The sequence below is a fragment of the Martes martes genome, assembly GCF_963455335.1.
Source record: "Martes martes genome assembly, chromosome: 18".
Classification (NCBI taxonomy): domain Eukaryota; kingdom Metazoa; phylum Chordata; class Mammalia; order Carnivora; family Mustelidae; genus Martes; species Martes martes.
Window position 1 is genome coordinate 22,181,616 of NC_137906.1, and position 20,036 is coordinate 22,201,651.

General features: G+C 57.9%; 1 protein-coding gene across 1 annotated transcript in view; it reads right to left on the reverse strand.

Moving 5' to 3' along the window:
* Positions 1-6,031: 6,031 nt before the first annotated feature.
* SBK1 (SH3 domain binding kinase 1) overlaps positions 6,032-20,036 on the reverse strand; it is a gene marked incomplete at its 3' end in the record, with an annotated part of 45,049 nt that continues 31,044 nt past the window's right edge. Inside the window, exons 2-4 of the mRNA XM_080830685.1 lie at positions 9,015-9,247; positions 7,494-7,696; positions 6,032-6,871 (exon numbers count right to left, since the gene is read on the reverse strand). Of these exons, the coding sequence (XP_080686811.1) occupies positions 6,032-6,871; positions 7,494-7,696; positions 9,015-9,240 (1,269 nt within the window). The 5' untranslated portion in view covers positions 9,241-9,247. The remainder of the gene's footprint in view (positions 6,872-7,493; positions 7,697-9,014; positions 9,248-20,036) is intronic.

Genomic DNA, 20,036 nt, shown 5'->3' on the forward strand with positions numbered 1-20,036 from the left:
TATTGTTGATTACACAGACTGCTTATTTGACTGTCCCTGTTCACTCCTGGCCTCTGGAACCACCATATGCTTCTCCCCTTCTTTGTTTCCAGATGAAAACCCCTGAATTTCTCCATTGCCCTCTTTCTCCAGAAACCAAGGCTGGGTTGATGAACATTCTCCTCCCCTCAACTGCCAGTAAATAACTGGAAATACCCCCCACATTTCCACCCCAAACTAGGACTAAATTGGGGTGGGGGGTAAGGTTCTACATTTTTGAGAGAGAAATGCGTCTTGGGGACTCTCTCCCTCAACGATGTAAGTAGGTTGAGTTGTCATCTACTGCCTTACCTGAAGGGTGTAATGGGACTTTGAGGCTGCCCTTTAAAAATATATATATTTTATTTATTAGAGAAAGAGAGAGTGCTTGTGGGGGGGGGTGGAGCATGAGTGGGGGTGGGGGAGGAGCAGAGGGAGAGGGAGAAGCAGATTCCCTGCTGAGGTCGGAGCCCAACTAGGGGCTCTATCCCAGGACCCAGGGATCATAACCTGAGCCGAAGGCCCAGGCTGCCATTTCGATACACCTTGTCTTGGCACGCTTAGCTTTCACTGGCAAGTAGCTAGGAAAACCTGCATAGGACTCAAGGAGCATGTTGGGAAAAAAGGGAGGATATGAAGAATACAATCTCTTCCCTTCTGAAGTTCAATGTTACTGGAGCCTTTTTGATGGACTGAGTCTAGCCTGAAGACTATGGGCAGGAGAAACCACTAAGTGCCCTTGAGAAGGCACTTGCCAAGAGCAAGGGGTGGTGACCTAGGCTAACTGGAAGGACCTAAGGGGTTGCAGGGGTTGGTCTGGTTCTGATATAGTGTGTAGGAGGGGCTGGAAACCCCTCTGGTCAAGCCTCTGGGGCATGACAGAGCCGGTTGGCAGGGAAGTTCAGGAGTGACGCTAAGCGGCAGACAGAAGCAACGTGGGCAGAAAACCAAGGCCCCCTAGTGGTAAGTCCTGGCATTCTCTGACGCATTGGCAGTTCGAATTTTTATTTTATTTAATTTTCAATTTAATTTAATTTAATTTTTATTTTATTATCTTATTTTTACATTTATTTCATTTTATTTATCATATTTATTTTTATTTTTATTTTATTTTATTTATATTTTAAATTGTAGGTATTTGTACACTAAGGCTTGAGAACCACGGATACTGTTTGCATTTGTAGATTTCCCCTCCACCCCTTAATAATCCATCAAAGTGTTCTGTGAAGCCTCTGGGTGTGCGCCCTCATCATTGCAGAGAAGTGGTAGATGTTTTGAAATGACAGGGTTTTTCTCTAACGTATCCTAGATGAAATTCTTGGGGACGAGTCCTTTCCCCTCTGATCTAGCTTGGGTAGATTTGTTTTTCTCATTTCTTATTTTCTTTTCCTGTTTTTCTTTTACCCCCACCCCCATTTCATAGATAAGTATGTAATCTAATTAATATCTGTTTTCCTCTTTAGCAAGTAAGCTTCAGGGGCTAGGGATTGTGTCCCCCCATTCCCCAAATAGTCCATTCATTTATTTGACAGACAGAGAGAGACAGAGAGAGAGCGCACAAGTCGGGGAGTGAGAGGCAGAGGGAGAACAGGCTCCCCACGGAGCAGGAAGCCCAATGTGGGGCTCAATCCCAGGACCTGGGATCGTGACCTGAACTAAAGGCAGATGCCCAACTGACTGAGTGACCCAGGTGCCCCAGGATTATCTGTCTTGTTTGTTGCTGTATCCTCAGCCCCTGAAATAGTATTGGGCATTCATTCATTAAGCTACAAATCGTTCCGGAGCATCTGTCCTGTGGCAGGCCCTCCCCTAGGCATTGGGGTCTGGAGGGGATAGCAGTTGGCCAAACACTGACTCTGTTCTTACAGAATCTCTGTGCTAGCGGGCAGAGGTGGGGACAAACAAGAACATGGAATCGGGAGTGGTGGTGAGCGCTCAGCGCCCAACGAAGCAGAGTAAGGGGCTTCTGCTCCAGGAAGTTTTCTCTGATCGCCTGATATTTGAGCAGGAACCTGAAGGATGGGAAGCAGGAGATTTGGGAGAGTCCTGGGCAAAGGTACGGGCCCCAAGGGAAGAGCATGCTGGGTGGTCCTAACAGCCAGGCCAGTGTGGCTCCGAGGCAGTACGGGGGGGAACAGGGGAGGGGATGGAGTGGGACCTTGGAGGCCACTGTAAGGACTTCCACCTTAACTGGTATAAGGAGCTACTGAAGGGTCTGGAACAGAGCAAAGGATCTTATCCGTGAGAAGGTAATACATTTCTTGCTGAATATATGTGGAATCATGAAACTTCTTTTTTTTTTTTTTAAGATATTTATTTATTTATTTGACAGACAGAGATCACAAGTAGGCAGAGAGGAGGAAGCAGGCTCCCCGCTGAGCAGACAGCCCAATGTGGGGCTCGGTCCCAGGACCTGGGGCCATGACCCCAGCCGAAGGCAGAGGCTTTAACCCACTGAGCCACCCAGGCACCCCGAATCATGAAACTTCTTAACCGCCACTCCACTTTGCCCATTCAGCTTCCTCTCACCCGGCTGAGAACTCGGAATCCTCGGGTTTTCTGTTGTCGGTGAGCTCCCGACACCCCCAAACTTGATGAGCTTCCTAGTTCTGCACTTTCCCAGCACCCAGCCTTGAACATGAGTAATGTCTGTCTCCATCCTTCCGTTGCTGGCTGCCTGAGGACAGGGATGCCATCAGGCCTGCTTACCGCCTTATCTTGGGAGGGACGCAGAAGGTGCTCAGTAAATATTTGCGGGGTGGTGACTGGGTAAAGCAGCCTACTGATTTACTATGTTCCTCTGGGCTTTGGCTTCTATGTCTTCCCAGTCTGAAGCTGGACACCAGGCCAGGGATGAGCCCTGGCCCCTTCCCTCCCAGAACCTGGTCCTTCTTCCTGTTGCCTTCAAGACTCCTCTAGGCCCCAGGAAGCCTGAGGAACTTGCTCTCAGACTCTGGAGACCCCACTTTAGAAAATCTGTTAAGCTTTCAACTCAAGAGTCATTGTGTGCCCCACTCCCATCCGTATCTGAGACAAGACAGCCACCCCGTGGTCATTTTTCTAGACTTTTGTTTATTTTATAGCAATTGTCATGATTAGAGAAGTAAATAACACATTTAAAAACCTTCTCAGGGCCAAAGGATGCCAGAGTATTTACAAACATATGGAGGAGCGGTGGCAAGACATGAGGGGCTGGGGCTCGGGAGCTGGGGTTCTGCCCAGACCCTGAGCCAGGCTTGGATGCTGATGCTAACCACCGCGACTGTCCCACCGGCCACAGCGTGGGCTCAAGGAATATCGGCAGCCTTGGGGATCTCTCCGTGGGCCTGATGGCAGGCCCTCTAGCTAACCTGTGGCCCTGCCTCCTGCCCAGGGGGCTCCCCACACCCCACAGGCCAGCTCAGAGGGGCCTCTGGGAAGCACCAAAGGACAGGGGCAGTGTGAGGGCACAGGGGCTGGGACAGAGATCAGGGATGACCTGGCCTGCCCGGGGTGGGACAGAGAGAGAGAGAGAGAGAGAGAGACGCACACACACACACACACCTTCACAGAAGAATCGAAAAGAGGAAGATTTTTTTGTGTGTTGTCTTCTAAGTCTTTGTGTCTACGGTGTTATTAATTTTTTGCTATTTGTTTCTTCGACAGTGACATAAACTGAGGTAAACGTCTGTGACCAACACCTCTCCTAAGGGGCAAAGGGTCCCAACCCAACTAGCAGAGGGGGGCACCAGCAGCGGGGGGGCCCAACGTTGAGGGAGCAGGCCTGGCTTGGGTCCGGCTCCCGGCGTTGGGCAGTTGCTGCCCCTCCCTGTGCCTCTGAACATAGGGGCTGGGCTAACTAACTACGGTCCCCTTTCCAACTCTAACATTCTAGATACTACGACGAGGGAGAAACTCCCAGATAGGATCTTAACAGAGAAAGAGAGAGAGAGGGCGCACGGCGAGGGACATCTACTTGGAATCTTGCGTCCGTGTTATTGCAGGAGAGACAGGATGTCGAGAGGCCTAAGGCAAAAAAGGAGAAGTCACGGCTGGGAGAGAGAGGTGGCCCAGATGGGCTCCAGGTGGGCCGGGGGCAGTGATGGGGGGGCCCTTCTCTGAAACGCGGCCCTTGGTGGGAGGAGGGATTGCTACTTACCTGGCACCTGGAGGGCCCCAGGGCCCACGGCAGAGGGGGGCCTCCAGAGGGGTGGGCACACGGAGGGGAGCGGGGCCAGGCCCTGGGGCCACCGCACACTGTTTGTAAACTGGACCCAGGCAGGGCAGGGGGACCCATAGCCCTTTATGCGCAGTGGGAATGAGGGATGAGTGGAGAGAGGGGGGATTCCAGGCCAGAGGGTGGTTGGGCCCTCTCTGGTCAGCCAGGCTCCTCAGAGAGCCCCCTCCAATGGCCTAGAACCCTGGTAGGACCCTGGCAGGTGTGGCCCGGGATGGCGGCTGGGCCCCTGCCAGGCGGAAGGAGCGGCCTCACCCATGTCGAGGTTATTGCGGGGTCCCGGGCCTCCACAGCGAGGTCGGGGGTCTCGAGGGAACATTGGGTGAGGTTGGGTTCCTGTTTTGCTGCCTCGGGGCCTGAACCCACCGTTGGGTGCCTCCCGGCCAGATTCCCTGAGGGGCGCGTGGTGACGCACAGGCGTGGACACCCGCGGGCAGCTGCCTGGGGAGGATCCTGGGGCCAGGTGGAGTTTTGGAGGCGTCTGGATGCCGTCGCTGAACACACGAGACTACACGCAAACATGGGCACTCGACTCACACACACCACACACACATCTGTTCACACACTCACACCCCTCAGGTTTCCATGGACCTCCACCCTCATTCCCACGGCATCCTCACACCCACTGCGGCCCACTCCAGCACCAGGAACCTGGGAGATGTGGGGACGGGAGCAGCCCCGGGTTGACGTGTCGGTCCCCAGCAGAAACCCAGGGACACTCCTGGCCCAGGTCACTGTGTCTGGGCTCAGGGAGCGAGGACCGAGGGGGTCTGAGGTTCCCGGGCCTGGGGAAGGTGCCGCCAGCAGGGGGAGCTGGGCCGGCCCCTGGGCTCTGCACTCACTCCCGGTGTCCCGGGTTTGCAGGGCGGTCGCCGAGGCCCCGCCCTGGCAGCCCTCCCCTCCTCGAGTTTGGAGGACAATTCCTGGGGGGGGGGGGTAGGGCTTCCAGGGTTCCACCTCTCAGGGGTCTGTGCAGCTGGGGGCAAGTTGCCCTCCTTCTGGGCTCAGTGTCCTCATCTCAGGGGAATGGGTTGTGGGGGTCTCTGGATTCTTCGGGGCCTATGCCTGGGCACACGCACGCGCTCACACTCACACACACACACACAAACACAGTTTTGCCACATCCAGGCATTTGCTACATTTTGCAGGAGGCTTGGCCTCTCCGCTCCAGCCTCCCAGGAAAGCGCAGGGCGCCGCTGAGTAACACCCCTGCCCTCAGCTCATCGCCCTCCCCCTAGCCAGTGCTCGAGGGCCCTAAGTAGCCCCTTCTCTGCCCCAACACTTCCGTCCCCTTCTGTGCCCGAGTGCGTGTTGGGGGGAGGGCGCAGGGTGGGGGCGGCCAGGAGGGAGGACCAGCGGTGGGACTGCGGGATGATCTGCCAGGGGGTGCAAAGGGCCAGGAGCAACTAGTCAGGGTTCCAGGGTTCGGGGAGGTGTGTGTGTGTATGGGGGGGGGGAGTCTGCCCGCAAGCTCCCTTGCTCCGGGTGTCGGGGAAGAGGGGGGCCTCTGAATCCTCGGGTCTGCGGGGCTCGGCTCCTGAGGGCCAAGCCCCCGCCCCACAGGCGGGGCAAGAGGTCTTTTGGTGGCTATCTCGGCAGCCCGCCGCGGACCGGGCGCCCGAGCCCGCCGCCCCGCCCTGCCTAGCGCTACTCCCTCCCGCCGCCGCGGAAGGGGGGGGGCGGTCGGATTCGCCGCGGCCCCCGCCCCACCACGGCTGGGCGCGGGCCCAGGGCGGCTCCCAGCGGCCCGGTCTGGTGCGAGCACTGCGCCTCGGCCCCGAGGGCGGCGGAGGCGGCTCAGACACAGATCTCGATGGCCGTGGCCAGCACCACCTGCCCTTTGCTCTTGTCCGGGCGGCCGTCGGTCCTGCCGGGGGGCCCCGGGGGCGCCAGGCCGGCCTCGGGCACGGGCACGGGCACGGGCACCGGCACCGGCACGGGCGCGGGCGCGGGCCCGACGGCGGGGGGCGCGGGCCGGGAGCCGCTGCCGCTCTCGGTCAGCACCGTCCGCTTGAGCGGCCCGGGCGCCTCGAGGCGCAGCGGCCCGGCGGCGGGCGGCCGGTCTCCGGGGGGCTTGCGCGCGCGGTGCGAGGGCCGGCGCCGCAGCTCGGACGTGAGCTCGTGCTTGAGGAAGCGGAAGACCTCCTTGGCCGGCCCGCGGCGCTCGGGCTCCAGGGCCAGGAGGCGCTGGAACATGCGCAGCGCGGGCTCGGTGAAGCGGCGCCACTGCGACGGCAGCCCCGGCAGGCGGCCCCGCTGCCAGCGCACGAACTCCTCGAAGAAGGCGTCCGCGCCCGACGCCGCCTCCCACGGGAAGTTGCCGGTGAGCACGCAGAAGATGAGCACGCCGAAGGCCCACACGTCCACGCCCGTGTCCACCGCGAAGCCGTCGGCGCGGCCCGCCTGGCACACCTCGGGCGCCGTGTAGGGGATGGTGCCGCTGACCCGCTTCACGCGGCAGCCCACGCGGCGCGTCATGCCGAAGTCGGCCAGCTTCACGCGGCGGCACTCGCGGTCGAACAGCAGCACGTTCTCGGGCTTGATGTCGCGGTGCACCAGCTGCCGCCCGTGCATGAAGTCCAGTGCCAGGCCCAGCTGCTGCACGCAGCGCTTCACCGTGTCCTCGGGGAGCCCCACCTGCCGGCCCGGAGTGGGGTGGGGTTGGAGGGGGGAGCCGCGCTCTGGGACGGCTGCCCCACCTCCACCCCGCGGCGGTCCCCGACCCCCCTCCCGTCCCTGCCTGTCTCCTCCGGCCTCTCAGTCCCCACTGCTGCCATTCCCCATCCCACGGGGGCCGGGGGCGGGGCGCACGCCTGTTCACTCCCTGGTCCCCTCTTTTTCACCCCGCACCCTCTTCCCTGGTCCCTGCCCCAGCGGAGGGTCCTGAGCGCCCTCTCCCGCAGTCTCACCAACCCCTGCCCGCTGCCGTTGCGCCGCCGCTTCCCTTATAGGGACCCAAGGCTCTGACAGGCCTTGCCACTCGCCCCCCTGGGCGCGGGCACAGACTCACCCCCTCCCCCCACCAAACGCAGAGTACAGAGCCTGGAGTCCTCCTGGCACTCTCCCCCCACTCCAGGGCACCTCCTCTGGGAAGCCATTGGTGGCCGCGCTGTCTCGTCTCCCCTCTTGTGTCCCCGCTGTCCCCAGATAGGTGCTGGACTTCATCCCATCCCCCTGCCATTGCCCTGGCAGTGCCTGGCTCCGTCAGCCCCCCGGGGCGGGAGGGCCCTCTCCATCCCTGGGCCACCACACCAAGTACCTGAGGAGGGATGATGTCGAACAGGTCCCCCGCGGGCGCATACTCTTGGGCGAAGACATAGCAGTCCTCTGTCTCAAAAACCACGTCAAAGACCTTGATGATGAAGGGGCTGGAGGAGAGGCTGTTGGTGATGCTCACCTCCCGCAGGAAGTTCTTCAGCTTCGTCTTGCTCTTGTTCACAAACTTCAGCGCCATTTTCGTGCCTGACGGGGAGGCAGCCACAGCAGTGAAGGTCCCTGAGTTCCTGTGCCCGGTGCCCCCAGGCCTGCCTGTGCCCGCCTATCCCCGCCTGGAGGCCGTGTGGGTCTGTCCTCATCCTACTGGTAGGAAACTGAGGCCCCGCGAGGGGAAAGGACTTGCTGGAGGCCATGCAGTGACTCAGGGGTCAGTCTGGGTCTCCTGCCCCAGCCTGTAGCTCTGTGAGGACCGCCTGCTCCTTCCTCCACGCTCTCCTTTTCCATCTGACATTCAACACACTTCTTTCATCTGGTGGCTCTCCCTGCCCCCCGCCCCAGGACATACCCCCCTGAATCTCGTTCGTTGCCCTCTCACCAGTGCCTACGACCCTATGGTGCATCATAGCTGCTCAATGAATGTTTGTTAAATGGATGATAAAAAGGAATTCGACAGGGAGAGATGAGGGTCTGCAAGGCCTATGTCCCTGCCTTTGTCCTTGGGCGGCCATCTGTACCCCATGGGGGTGCAAAACTGTGTGTGGCACACGTGTCCACAGAGCACTCAAGAATCGCAGGCCCTCCCCTCTGCACTCGCCATTCACAAGCCGCTGCTCCTAATGACCCTAGGAGGTGGGCGAGCCTGAATGCTACCCTATTTTACAGAGGAGGAACCTAGGCACAGAGAGGTTAAGCCACTTGTCCAAGGTCACACAGAGAGCAAGGGGCAAAGCTCAGGGAACCCCATGTCCAGAGTTCCCCCAGCTGCTGTCAGCTGGCACAGAGCCCCCCACCCAGGGTGTGTGCAGCTGTGGGAACTCAGGAAGTGCCCATCCCTGACGGGTTAGGAGGGTGCCGCTGTGAGCGTATGGTGTGGGGAAGGCATTGTGCTCCTGAGTGAGAAGTTTCTGGAGATGGGTCTTGTCCTGGCTCGAAGCGTCTCTAGCTGTATGACCTCAGCTGAGTGACTGGATCTCCAGGTCTCAATGTCTTCATCCGAGAAATGGACATGGCCATATGACCTCCCAGAGGCATCTCCCACCCCTCCTTAAGCACGGTGCCCTGTTTCCAAGGACCCACTCTCAGCTCTGTCTGCTTCCTTGGGGTCAGCCCTGACTTCTCTCCTGAGCTCCAGATGTCCCCGGGTCAGCCCCTCACCTGTCCCCAAGCACCCTACCCTCCAGCCTGGGCCCTGTACCCCCTCTCAGGTCTCCCTGGGCTGCTCAGGCTACATCTCTCCTCCTGGACCAGTCTCCCTGCTGACCTCCTGGCTCTTGAAGAGAGCACCCAGAGCCCCAGACAAGTCCCCAGCCCAGCCTTCAAAGTCGGCCACCCGGCAGATACTCACCTGTGCCCTTGTAGGCCACGAGATCCACCTTCCCGTAGGTGCCCTTGCCTAGCTCCCGGACAAGTTCATAGTGCTTGGTCACATCACTGGCGGCCAGCGTGCGGAGGGTCAGTGCCTGCATGTCTTCAGTGAGGAGGGGCACGCCTGCGCCCAGCCCAGGGGCCGTCCCTGGCCCGCAGCAGGGCAGGGAGCGGGGTGGTTCGGGCTCTGGGCAGCCCACGCTCATCTTCTCCCTGTTACCGGGGGAGGTGGCATGAAATGTGATGTCAAGCCACGGCCCTCTGGTCCACTAGCTTCTTCCCCAGTACCTAGGGTCCCGGGCTGCCAGGCTCAAGATGACCACAAGGGGGCGACAGGCACCTTTGCTGCATTCCCTTTTCCCCAAAGCTTCAGGGCCAGACCTGAGCCAGCACTCCAGGGAGACACCCACAGTCCCCCCTTGGGTACCACTGGCCTATCTCGGGCTGTCATTCAGACATGGCGTCAGACAAGGCACAAGTATTTATGTCACACAAAGACCCTCCATATACCAAGTTCACACGGGTGCTCAATATCTATGGATATTGATCTGTACCTGCTGTTCCCCAGGCGCTTGCTGTTCAGAGCCGTGGGGACACCACACTACACAAACAGGTAAGAATCCCACCCTCAGGGCGCCTGGGTGGCTCAGTTGGCTAAGCGTCTGCCTTTGGCTCTGGTTGATCTCTGGGTCCTGGGATCGAGCCCCACCCCCCCGCAGCCCCCGTTGGGCCCCCTGCTCAGCGGGGAGTCTGCTTCTCCCTCTGCCCCTCCCCACCCTGTATGTGCTCTCTCTCTCTCTCAAATGAATAAATAAAATCTTTTATGTATATAAAAAGAGAATCCCACCCTCATGGGACTTACGTTCCAAGGGGGGTGATGGACAATACCCCATGAATTATATATGCTTATAAGAGGTGATCTAGGCTTTTGAGAATGGAAGGCAGGGGGTGGGGAAGGTGAGGTCCGAGGGCAGGCTCACAGTATCCAATTCTTCAGTCAAGTAGTCTCAGACAAACTCTGGGAGGATGGTGTTGATATGGCCACACCCGTGGCAGCCTTCCACCCCTGCCCTGCCACAGACAACACCCCCTTGCTCATGTCCACACAGCTACAGGTGTAACCCTAGGGCCCCACCCAGTCTCACTGCCCCCCCCAGTCCCACTCCACCCCCCATTCCCAGACACAAGGCAGAGCGCCCGTCCCGCCAAGCCCCAACCCTCCCCATCCACAGCCTGACTGACCCCTTTGAGATCCATGCAAACTGCACCCACCCGTCAGAGGTACTGAGTTTGTCCCCAGATGGTGTTGGGGGGCAGAGAGCTGCTGGGGGGAAGAGTCCAGGGCTGGGGTGACAGCAAATGCCCATCTGGGCCTGCATTTCTTGTCTGTCGGGGGTGGGGGGGCGGGTTGGGCCGGGGAGCCGGGCTTCCAGAGCAGGTGCGCTCGTGTCTGTGCGTGTATGGCAGGAGAGGCCCGTGAGGAATCCTCCAGAAGCCTCTGCCCTCACCTCACTCCCTCCTACCTCCAATCCCAGGTGACTCAGCCAGCACTCCCCCAGCCCCCACCCCTGCAAGCCAGCCCCGGGCTCTCGGAGAGAAGGCAGACTCTGAGCCAGCTGGCCTGGCTTTGGATCCAGCTCTGTCACCTGCTAGCTGGATGGCCTTGGGCAAGTACCTTCATCTTTCCTTGCCTTAGTTTTCCATCTATAAAAAGGATAGAAGAGGGCCTTCTCCCTACGGGCTTGGGACTTATTAAAGGACTTGGCCGTAGACTTCTCGGTGCCGGGACACAGTGAGCCCTCTGTGAGTGCCAGGTGCCTGTGCTCTCTCAGCGGTGGGATCTGTGTTCCTTCTGGCTGCCCACGGAGGCTGTGAGCAGGGCAGGCGCTTCAGGAGCCCTGCGTGCTCACTCTGGCCCAGCCACTCCCCTTCCAGGCCCAAACCCTCCCCTCTCCTCCCCTGCCTTCCCCTTCCCTCTTGGCACGACCCAGCCTCCCACTTCACACGGAGAGGAGGAACATCAGGAGGGAACTTCCTGGCCTCCCACCCAGCCGCAAACGGAGCTCCATCTGCACGTCCTCCCGCTGGCTGGGGGAGCAGAGGGCCCTCCTCCCCTCCTCCCCTCCTCCCCTCCTCCGGTTTGGCTCCTGCCCCTTCTGCTGCCTCAGGATCCTGCTCCCCCTACTCAGCCCCCTTCCCCTCCATTCATGAGCAAACCCTGTTCTACAGAACCTTCCCCCGCCACAGCCACTGCTGTGCCTTTCCGAATTCTTTCGGTCTGAATGTATGCCAGGAGTCTGTCGGAAACGCCACGCGAATGCCCTCAGAGGGGCGCGTCTGTAGCCTGGACTAGCTCATTTCCTAGACGCCCCCCCAGCAGAAGGAGGGATGGTGCCAGGCCCACAGACACGGGGTCCTGCTGCTCCGACCTCCACCACCCAACCGGGCCGCCGCACCTGTCACCAAGGCTCAATGCAGTCCCTGCTCTAACCGGACAGTACTGGGTCCCTCTCACTGCAGCCATCTACTAGGCGAAAGTGGCGGCCTCTGCCCATGATGGTCTTTCCTTGCTTTCAGTGTTGGAAGGGGTCACCCGTCCCAACCTCTGTAGAATGCCCTCACGCTCCCCGGGTGGGGAGAATTCCAAGCCAGGGAATGCAGGCGATCTGCTTTGATGTGACAGGGAGAGGGATGGCCCTTTCTGGGGAGAGTGCAGGCCTCTCCCTCAGGGGTTCCAAGGAGTCCACACCCTCTTTGCCTTGAACTCTTCTCCCTGCCCGCTGGGGAGAAACTGCTGGGCTGCTCTGCTGACCTACTTCTCCAGGACGTGGTGTGTGGCCTCCCGGAGGGCTGCCGCGCAGAGCTGGCCACGGGCGTGCATGCACATGCACACACACGTGTGCAATGCTCCCACCTCGGGCTGTGGCCCTGCCCGTCATTTTGGGTTGTTTCTGCGTCCTCTGGGAGACTGACTGGCAGCTGCAAGTCGCTAGAAGCTCTTCTTACCTCTCTCCCCACCTCCCTCACGCAGGGGCTGCTGGGTGTGTGGCTCTCTCTGCTGCTGCTTTGGCCTCAGAGCTGCACTGTGTAGGCACCAGTCTGGGTCAGGGGTGGGTTTGGGTCCCGCATTTGCCCCCTGCAGTCCAGGTCCAGCCCGTGTTTTGACCACCACCCTGCACTGCTGCTCTCGCCTCTGCCAGTCCTGCTGCCCGCCTTGACCTCCCCCTGCCTCATCTGCAATCTTCTGGATCTGTCCTCAGGTCCCACTCCTCCAGGAAGCCTTCCCTGCTGCCCCAGGTGCCGGTTCCTGCCTTTGCTGAGCTCCAGGATTCACACAGGGTCTGTGTGTCTCTCCCTGAGAGTTCCTGTTGAAATGTCTTGGGGTGATCTCAACGTTGTCCCCTGTCTGTCCCTGTCAACAAGCCAAGAGGTCCCCGGGGGAAGGGGCTACATCTGACCCAACTTGCCCTCATCCCTTCCCTTAGTTCCTAGGGCCCGGCATTGGGGGTCTTCATCATTGACCCCTCCCTCCTTCACAACCTCCCTCTCCCTTCAGGCCTGTTCTCTCCAAGGCGTCAGCAGGCGACAAGGAACTAATCCACACAGCCGTCCCTGTCGCTGCGTCATGGCCCAGGTACACACTGCCTCTGACCCAGTTACCACGCATGTGACTTAAGAGGCACAGTGGGGAGCGACAGAAACAGCACAGGCCTCGGGGCTCAGCAGGCTTGCCCTTGATCGTGCCCCGCGCCGCTTTTGAGTGGTGACCTTGAGCAAGTCACTTGTCTGGGCCTCGGGGACCACACCTTTACGACGGGGAGAATCCCAACTATGACAACAGCAGCCGCTAACACTGAAGTAGGGCCCTGCTCTGAGGATGGGCTCATCTTCACCATTTAGTGGGTAGGTGTTCTCATGACCCCTATTTTGGGAGAAGAAGAAGGAGGCAGAGAGCCCCGTACAGCCTGCCCAAGGTCAGAAGGCTCACATGGGGATTGGTTCCAAAGTCGGCGCTCTTAACCACATTTTTCCCAAGCCAGAATGTTGGGGGAACGTCCCATCCGGATCCCTGGGTATCCAAGTGGGGAAACTGAGGCTGAGGAGAGCAAAGCCTGAGCCGAAGCTGCCTGTGCATCCACTGAACTCCTGCCGTGAGCCGACTGGGTGTCAGGCACTGTCCAGGCCCTCCCCGTGTTGTATTAACTCACTTAATCCCCACGGCGGGGAGGACAAAGCAACTTCTTTCAGGCAGGGACTTGAGGCCAGAGAGGAAAGTAAGACACGGCTGCCTGCCGAGTGCTTGAGGGCATGTACAAGCGGGAACTTGATCTAAAACCATTTTACCTTCATCCCCCTTGCCTCTACTTGAAGGAGTGGCTGTGGACTTGGGTGACTGTGAACTTTCCAGCAGCAGGTGGTGGAGGCCCCTGACTGCTTTCCCTCCCCCTCATCCTGTGTGGTTGACACTATGGTCCATGGTCCACACTCAAGCTGACCTTGCTGTTCCGGGGGACCCCCCCCCCATGCCTCGCACCTCGAGTGTGTGTCCTCACTGGCCCCGAGGAAGGCCCTCGGTTTCCCCTCTGTTGCTGAAGGCAGATGGGTGTCACCTGGCCTTCCCCTCAGCACTTGTGGCTGTGGCCCTGTGGGCTGGGTCTTCTGCCACATGCTGGGAGGGCTTCCCAAGCAAGAAGCAAGACCGAACCACCTACCACTTCCTGTTGGCAGGTGGCTTGAGCTGGGTGTCTCTTTTATATGCATAACCACCCAATGCATTGGTACCTCCCTTCCATAACACACACACACACAGTGCCAGGCTGGCAAAATTTCACTTGCTGAGTCCTCGTAAGTATCCCGAGAAGGCCAAGATGTCTCCCGTTTTTTAAACAAACAGCTTAACCTAGTACACACCATGAAATGTACCCATAGTAGGCGTACAATTCAAGGATTTTAGTAAATGTCCATTGCCACGATCAAGTGGTGCTTTCTACTTTATAGATGAAGCACAGAGGCCCAGGAGGTTGGCGATTTACTATGGTTTTGGCAACGATAGCCAACTGTCCATCGGAACTTTGTGTTTCCTCTTTTATAACAGCAGAGCTGTTGCTGGAGGGCGGCTGTCAGCAGGGAAGTCTATTTCCCACCGGCCTGGCAGCCAGGTGTGGCCACGTGACCAGCTTCCCCCTAGAATGGGAGCAGAAATGATGGCAGTCGCTGATGGGCGGGGCCTCTTCAGAGTGGGCGGGGTTTCTCTCTTTTCTCTCCTCCCACAAGCGGGCCTGACACAGAGGCCTCGGGGTCCTAAGAGACAGTAGAGGGGCGCCTGGGTGGCTCAGTGAGTTAAGCCTGGGCCTTCAGCTCAGGTCATGATCCCAGGGTCCTGGGACTGAGCCCCAAATTGGCTTCCTGCTCAGCCGCGAGCCTGCTTCTCCCTCTTCCTGCCACTCCCCCTGCTCATTCTCTCTCAAAGATATAAAGAAATCTTAAAAAAAAAAAAAAAAAAAAAAAGACAGTGGAGCTAGGAGCTAGGAGCAGCCTGGGTGCCTAGCTGTGGTCTCTTGCCGATGAAGGTTACCCACTCTACATCTTATGGAACCCGGAAGTAAATGACCGTTGTGTTAGGGCTCCTGAGATAGAGGGGTTTCTTTGTTACAGCAGCTAGCACTAGTCTAATCCAAGGATTATGTAGCCAGGAGGCCAAAGAGCTAGGATTTGAACCTCTGTGTGTCCAACTGCCTGGAGGGGGTGACCAGTCTGTAAAGATGGGGACCCTGCTCTTATCCTGTCTCATGGGAGAATAATACTGGCAAATATTTATTGAGTGTTTCCATATGCCAAGTGCTGGGCTAACCATGATGGATTAAATGATTTAACAAGCACAAGTCTGGGAGGTAGGTGCTACTCTGATGATCCCATCTTACAGAAAGGGATACGGAAGCACTGATGGGCTAACCAGTCTGCATCTGAACTCAGGCTGTCAGGCTTCAGGTCCCATGCTCTTAGGCACAGTGTCCTCTGAGGCTCCTAAAGGTAAACCCAAGCAGAGAGCAGCACAATGAGACAGTTCTCGAGTCACGACAGGGAGGAAATGCGTTCTCAGTCGTCGCTGCAGGTAGAGAAGCAGAGACCTAGATGTCCCTCTGTTGGGGAATTGGCAGTGGGGGGTTGAAGCTGGACCAAGTGACATCAGCCAGGCCTTTCTTACTCTCATTCTGGAAGTCTAAGATTCTCTGTCCCCATGCCCAGGTCCCCTCCCTCAGGTCACCGCACCCATGCTGTGCCCTTAACGCAGGCAAACCCCAAGACTAGCCCTAACCAAGCCCTGGCCTGGAAGGAGTCCATCGAACAGATGACGGTTGCTGGCTGGGTCACTGCTCTGGGTTCGTCCTATGAAGAGCCGTGTCACCAAAGCAGCCATAAAACAAAAGCATTGTTTCAGGTACTGAGTGGGGATGGGGGGCTGCTCCACTTTGCTTCTATGGAGAGTGAGGGGCCGGATCGTGATGCTCCCAGGCTACTTGGCTAAGCCGGCTTCAGATACCCTCAGCCCCCTTTCCTGCCTCCAAGCTTCTCCCTCTAAGGCCTCCTCATCCATGTCTTAAGACCACATCTGACCCACGCCTGGCCTTGCTCAGGCATTCAGCCTCTGGTGCTTTTTCCTGCTCTGCATGAACTTCCCTTTCTTCAGGGAATGGCCCCTCTCTCAGGCCACGTGGCTCAGGAGAACTGTCTCTACCCAGGCTTCGGGGCAGGCTGGATGCAGCTGGGCTGGCCAGCAGGGTCAGAGACCTGTGACCAAAGCTGATTCCCTGGGATCCAGAACTAGGACTTGGGCTTCAGCCATCGGGAATGAGATGCCTCCCAATCCCTGGGATGCAACGCTGTGGAGGGCAAAGTCTGGAGCTGCTGGGGGCCGGCTTTGCCACTGTGCAGGGAGAGCCTGCCTGAGAGTGAAACATCAGAGAAGAAAAGCAGAGCTGTAAGGTAGAGGGATTTCTGGTAACTCTGGGCACCTGGATCCAGGCAGGACTAAAAGCAATTATACTCCTGACCATTTATTTCATGCATCGATACATTTTCCTTTTTGGCTTAAGCCACTCTGAGTTGAGTTTATGTAACTTGCAACCTAAAGATTCCAGAGAAGTATGTCTATTCAGGCCTGGACACTGTGCCGGGTGCTGGCATGGGGCGAGTGGGTTAGAGCAATGCATCAGGTAGAAGATATGAATCTACGAACTAGGAAGGCAGACAAAATACGGACTCAGATAACCAGAAGGCCAGAAATGCCATGTCAGTGCTCCAGCATTTCCAAGGAGGGCACAACAGAGGGGATTGGGGGGGGCTTCCTGGAGGAAGTGACATACAGACAGGCTTTGAACGGGATTGACAATCCAGCAAGAAACCCAAGAGGTCCTCGAAAGCAACCCTCATGCCTTAATCACCTTGGTAGTCCTAGGGCTTAGCCAGGGTGTGACAAATGCTGGGTAAATAATTCTTTACGTGTTCGGTAAGTTGTAACTTTTTATGTCTTGGTTCTCTTGAACAGGCCCCTGCAGGCACATAGTTAATTTCCCAGGGGCTTGTGTGAGGTATCATTTGCCCACAGAAAGCCAGTGGCTGGGCTGGGCTGGAGGCCAGGGCCTCTGCACAGTGGGGCGTGCTCTGCCTCTCACAGCCCAGCCGCAACACAGCAGAGGGGGGCGTGGCTGGGAGTGCCACTGGTGGGGACCGAGAGGCCACAGGTGCTAAGAAAGAGGAAAGTGACAGAACTGCTAACACTAAGGATCCCCAAGGTGTGCCAAGGGCCTCAGAGAAATTAACTTATCTAAGCCTTGCAACACCCTGTGACATGGGGACTGTTATTTACCCCAACTTATAGAAGAGGAAACTGAGGCCCAGAGCAGTCATGTCCCTTGACCAAGATCATCCCATAAATGGCAGAGCTGGGATTCAAACCCAGGCATTATCACTCCAGTGTCCAAAAGCCTGGCCACTCTGTTTCATTGTTCCTAAATCGGTGTTGTGCCAATTACCATCATTTTCTCAACATGCCAATGCTTCACATTGGGGCTGTCATCTTCATGGCACCCCTGTGTAACAGAGAAGGACGCAGAGGCCTAGAGGGGTTCAGCAGCCTGCTCCAGGTCACTCAGCCAGTAAAGGGCAGAGACAAGGACTGAACCCCAAACTTCCCTCCTCAACTCTTGTCTAGTCTTTGTCTCTGGCCCCACTATCTTCAGCACCACAGGCGAGGACAGCACCCAGGCAGCCCTGCACAACTGTGCAAGGCTAGGAGAAGCCAGAGGAGGGGAGGCAGCCCGGATGGGGATGGAGGGAGGGACCACTGCAGAACTGGAACCCAGTCCCCCCACCCCCCTCCCTGGGGCTGCTGGAAAGGTAGGACTGGATACACTGCCATTTATTTAACCAAACCCCTACTGGGTCATGTCCAACTTTTTGCTACTTTAAACAAGAGTTGCCTTGTACATAAGTCATTTTGTAGTATGCTGATGTGTCTGTATGCTCAGCTCTAGAAATGGGTGGCCAGCTTAAGGGTGAATGAGTTCCAAATTTCTGTAGAATGTTCGGTGTCCCCCAGAGGGCCGTGCCACTGGCCCTTCCCCAGCCATGTAGGAGACAGCGGCTTCTTGGTGGGGCACAGCGGCTGCCCCCAGCTCCCTTGCCCTCTCTGGGCCTCTGTCTCACTTGCTTTAGTATCCTACTTTGAAATGGGTTGGAGGTGCAGGGGAATAAGAATAGGTTCCTCACATGCGTGTATTTGCATGAAGGAGCTCTGGAATCCACAACAGACATTAATAAAGGTACTGGACCTTCTCAGCCCTCACTCCCGCTGGTCTGAGCCATCCTGGTCCCATGGGTACAATGGTAACTTCCTACCTAGCACCCCCCACCCACCACAGCCCACTCAGGGCACACTGTGCCCCAGCTCAACACCCACCATCAGCTCCCATTTCATTCCAAAGTCCTTACAGGAGCCCTCAACTTACCCCTCTGAACTGTCTCCTCCCTCCCCTGCTCCAGACACGCTGCTCTCCCTCCTGTTCCCCAAACATGCCAGCTCCTGGCCTGGGGGCTGTTCTCTCTGCTCTTAGATGGCCACATGGCTCCTTTCCTCCAAGTTCTGCTCAAACGACCCCTTCTCAACTAGGGCTCCTCTACCGCACTCCCCTTATCCTGCTCTAGTGTCCCCGAGTAAACGGTATCCCTGTAATGTATTATGTAATTTACTGCCTGGTGAGATCTACCGTGCCCCTCTCTCTTCGCCACTAGAACTTCAGCGCTGGGAGGGCAGGGATGCTGGTTTTGTTTCCTGCGGATCCCCCAGCAGCTAGGACAGTGCCTGCCCATCATAGGGACTTCATCAATATTTGGTGAATGAATGGATGCATGAATTATGCATGAACCAGTCTCTGGGGAGAGGAGTGGGAACTGAGTGAACGAAGGCAGGGCAGGAATGAAACTTTTCACTAGGTAAGATCCTTTTAGGTCTAGGCTGTAAAAGTTAGTAGGTGTGGCTGATGGTCCAGACGAAGCCAAAGGGAAAATGCAAGGGGAAGTCATCCCCATCCACCCAGGCTCCACAGCCCAGGGCTGGGATCCTCTTCAAAGGGCCAGAGGGGGAGTGGCCCAGCTTGGTTGCCCTGGATTCCCACAGTGGGCCGGCCCATGCTCCGGAAGGTGGGGGCCCCTGGGAGCTCCTTGACGTCCCACCTTGAGCAGAGCCCTCTTTATGTCCCTAAGGTGGGGGTCCCAATCTGGCTCTCTGCTGCTTGCCATCTTCCCCAGAGGGGGTCCTTGATCCTCATTTGTTTACCCCAGTGCAGAAATGTGTTCATAGGGGGGTTCTCCTATCTGCTGCCAGGGAGTGGGGTCATCCAGAGCCTGGCCCTTTTGCCCCAGGAAGGCTGTTAGGTGTTTGGCAGAGCACTGGCCCCTGCTGCTGGTCCCAGGGAGCTCCTGGCAGCCCCTTGCCTTTCCTTCTCTTGAGTTTCCCAGTCTATCCAATGAACTATTTAGTGGTTCTTCACTCTTCATAGGTCACAGAAGGCTGTGTGAAAAGCTTCCAGTCACCCATGCACACTTTTACACGCGACATCGGGGGTCAGGACCCCAGGGAGCCCTAACGTGGTGGGCCTCAGTAAGAATGAAACTGGCATTGGCTGGACAGAGGGGTCTGGGACCATGGGTCTGTCATAGAAAACCTTGGTTTTCTACGCTGGAATAGGGGCTGTCTGGGCTCGGCTGAATCTCACCCCCCGAATCTGCGTGAGCCGGAAGGGACTTCGGAGACCATCTGAACCGGCTCCCACGTTTCCCAGGTGGGAAGACTGAGAGCAAGATCGAGCAGCTGAAACTGCAAACAACCTCCTTGCCACTGCCCTCCCCACTAGGGGCAGCCTGGGGTTCCCCTTGCTGCGAGGCTCTGCCTCGGCCTCCCCTCCAGCTGGCGCAGTCTGCCCTTTCCCTGGGGCACATCCTTGGTGGTTATTAATAGCCCGTGATGCTATTCGCCTGCAGCTGGTGCCCAGAGCTGGAACGGGCTCTCTGCCTCTTCCCACCCTTCCAGCCAGACCCTGTGGGGGAAGGAGCGGTCCCGGGCCTCACCCCTCCTCACCTGCCTGAGGGCCAAGTGCCTGTGGCAGCCCCTGCAGGTGTGGGAGGAAGCAGGGGCCTTGCTGCCTGGGTGAGGCGGGCGGCCCCGCACCCAGGCCAATCAACAGGAGTGGAGGGCTGAAAGCACAGAGGGGGCCTGCCGCTCGCTGACCGGCCCAGGGGTGGCGGCTGGGTGTCCACCAGTGGACCGGTGGGGACCATTGGAGAGACAGCTGGGTGAGCCAGAGGCGCCCTGAAGAAATGAGCCCTTCCCTGGCTACAGCCCTCACCTCTTCCTGAGCCCCTACAGAGCAGGGAATGAGGACGGAGCCGAGCTCGGGAGACTGGAGCCCACATTCAGGCATTCCTGGGTAATTTCTAGCCACGA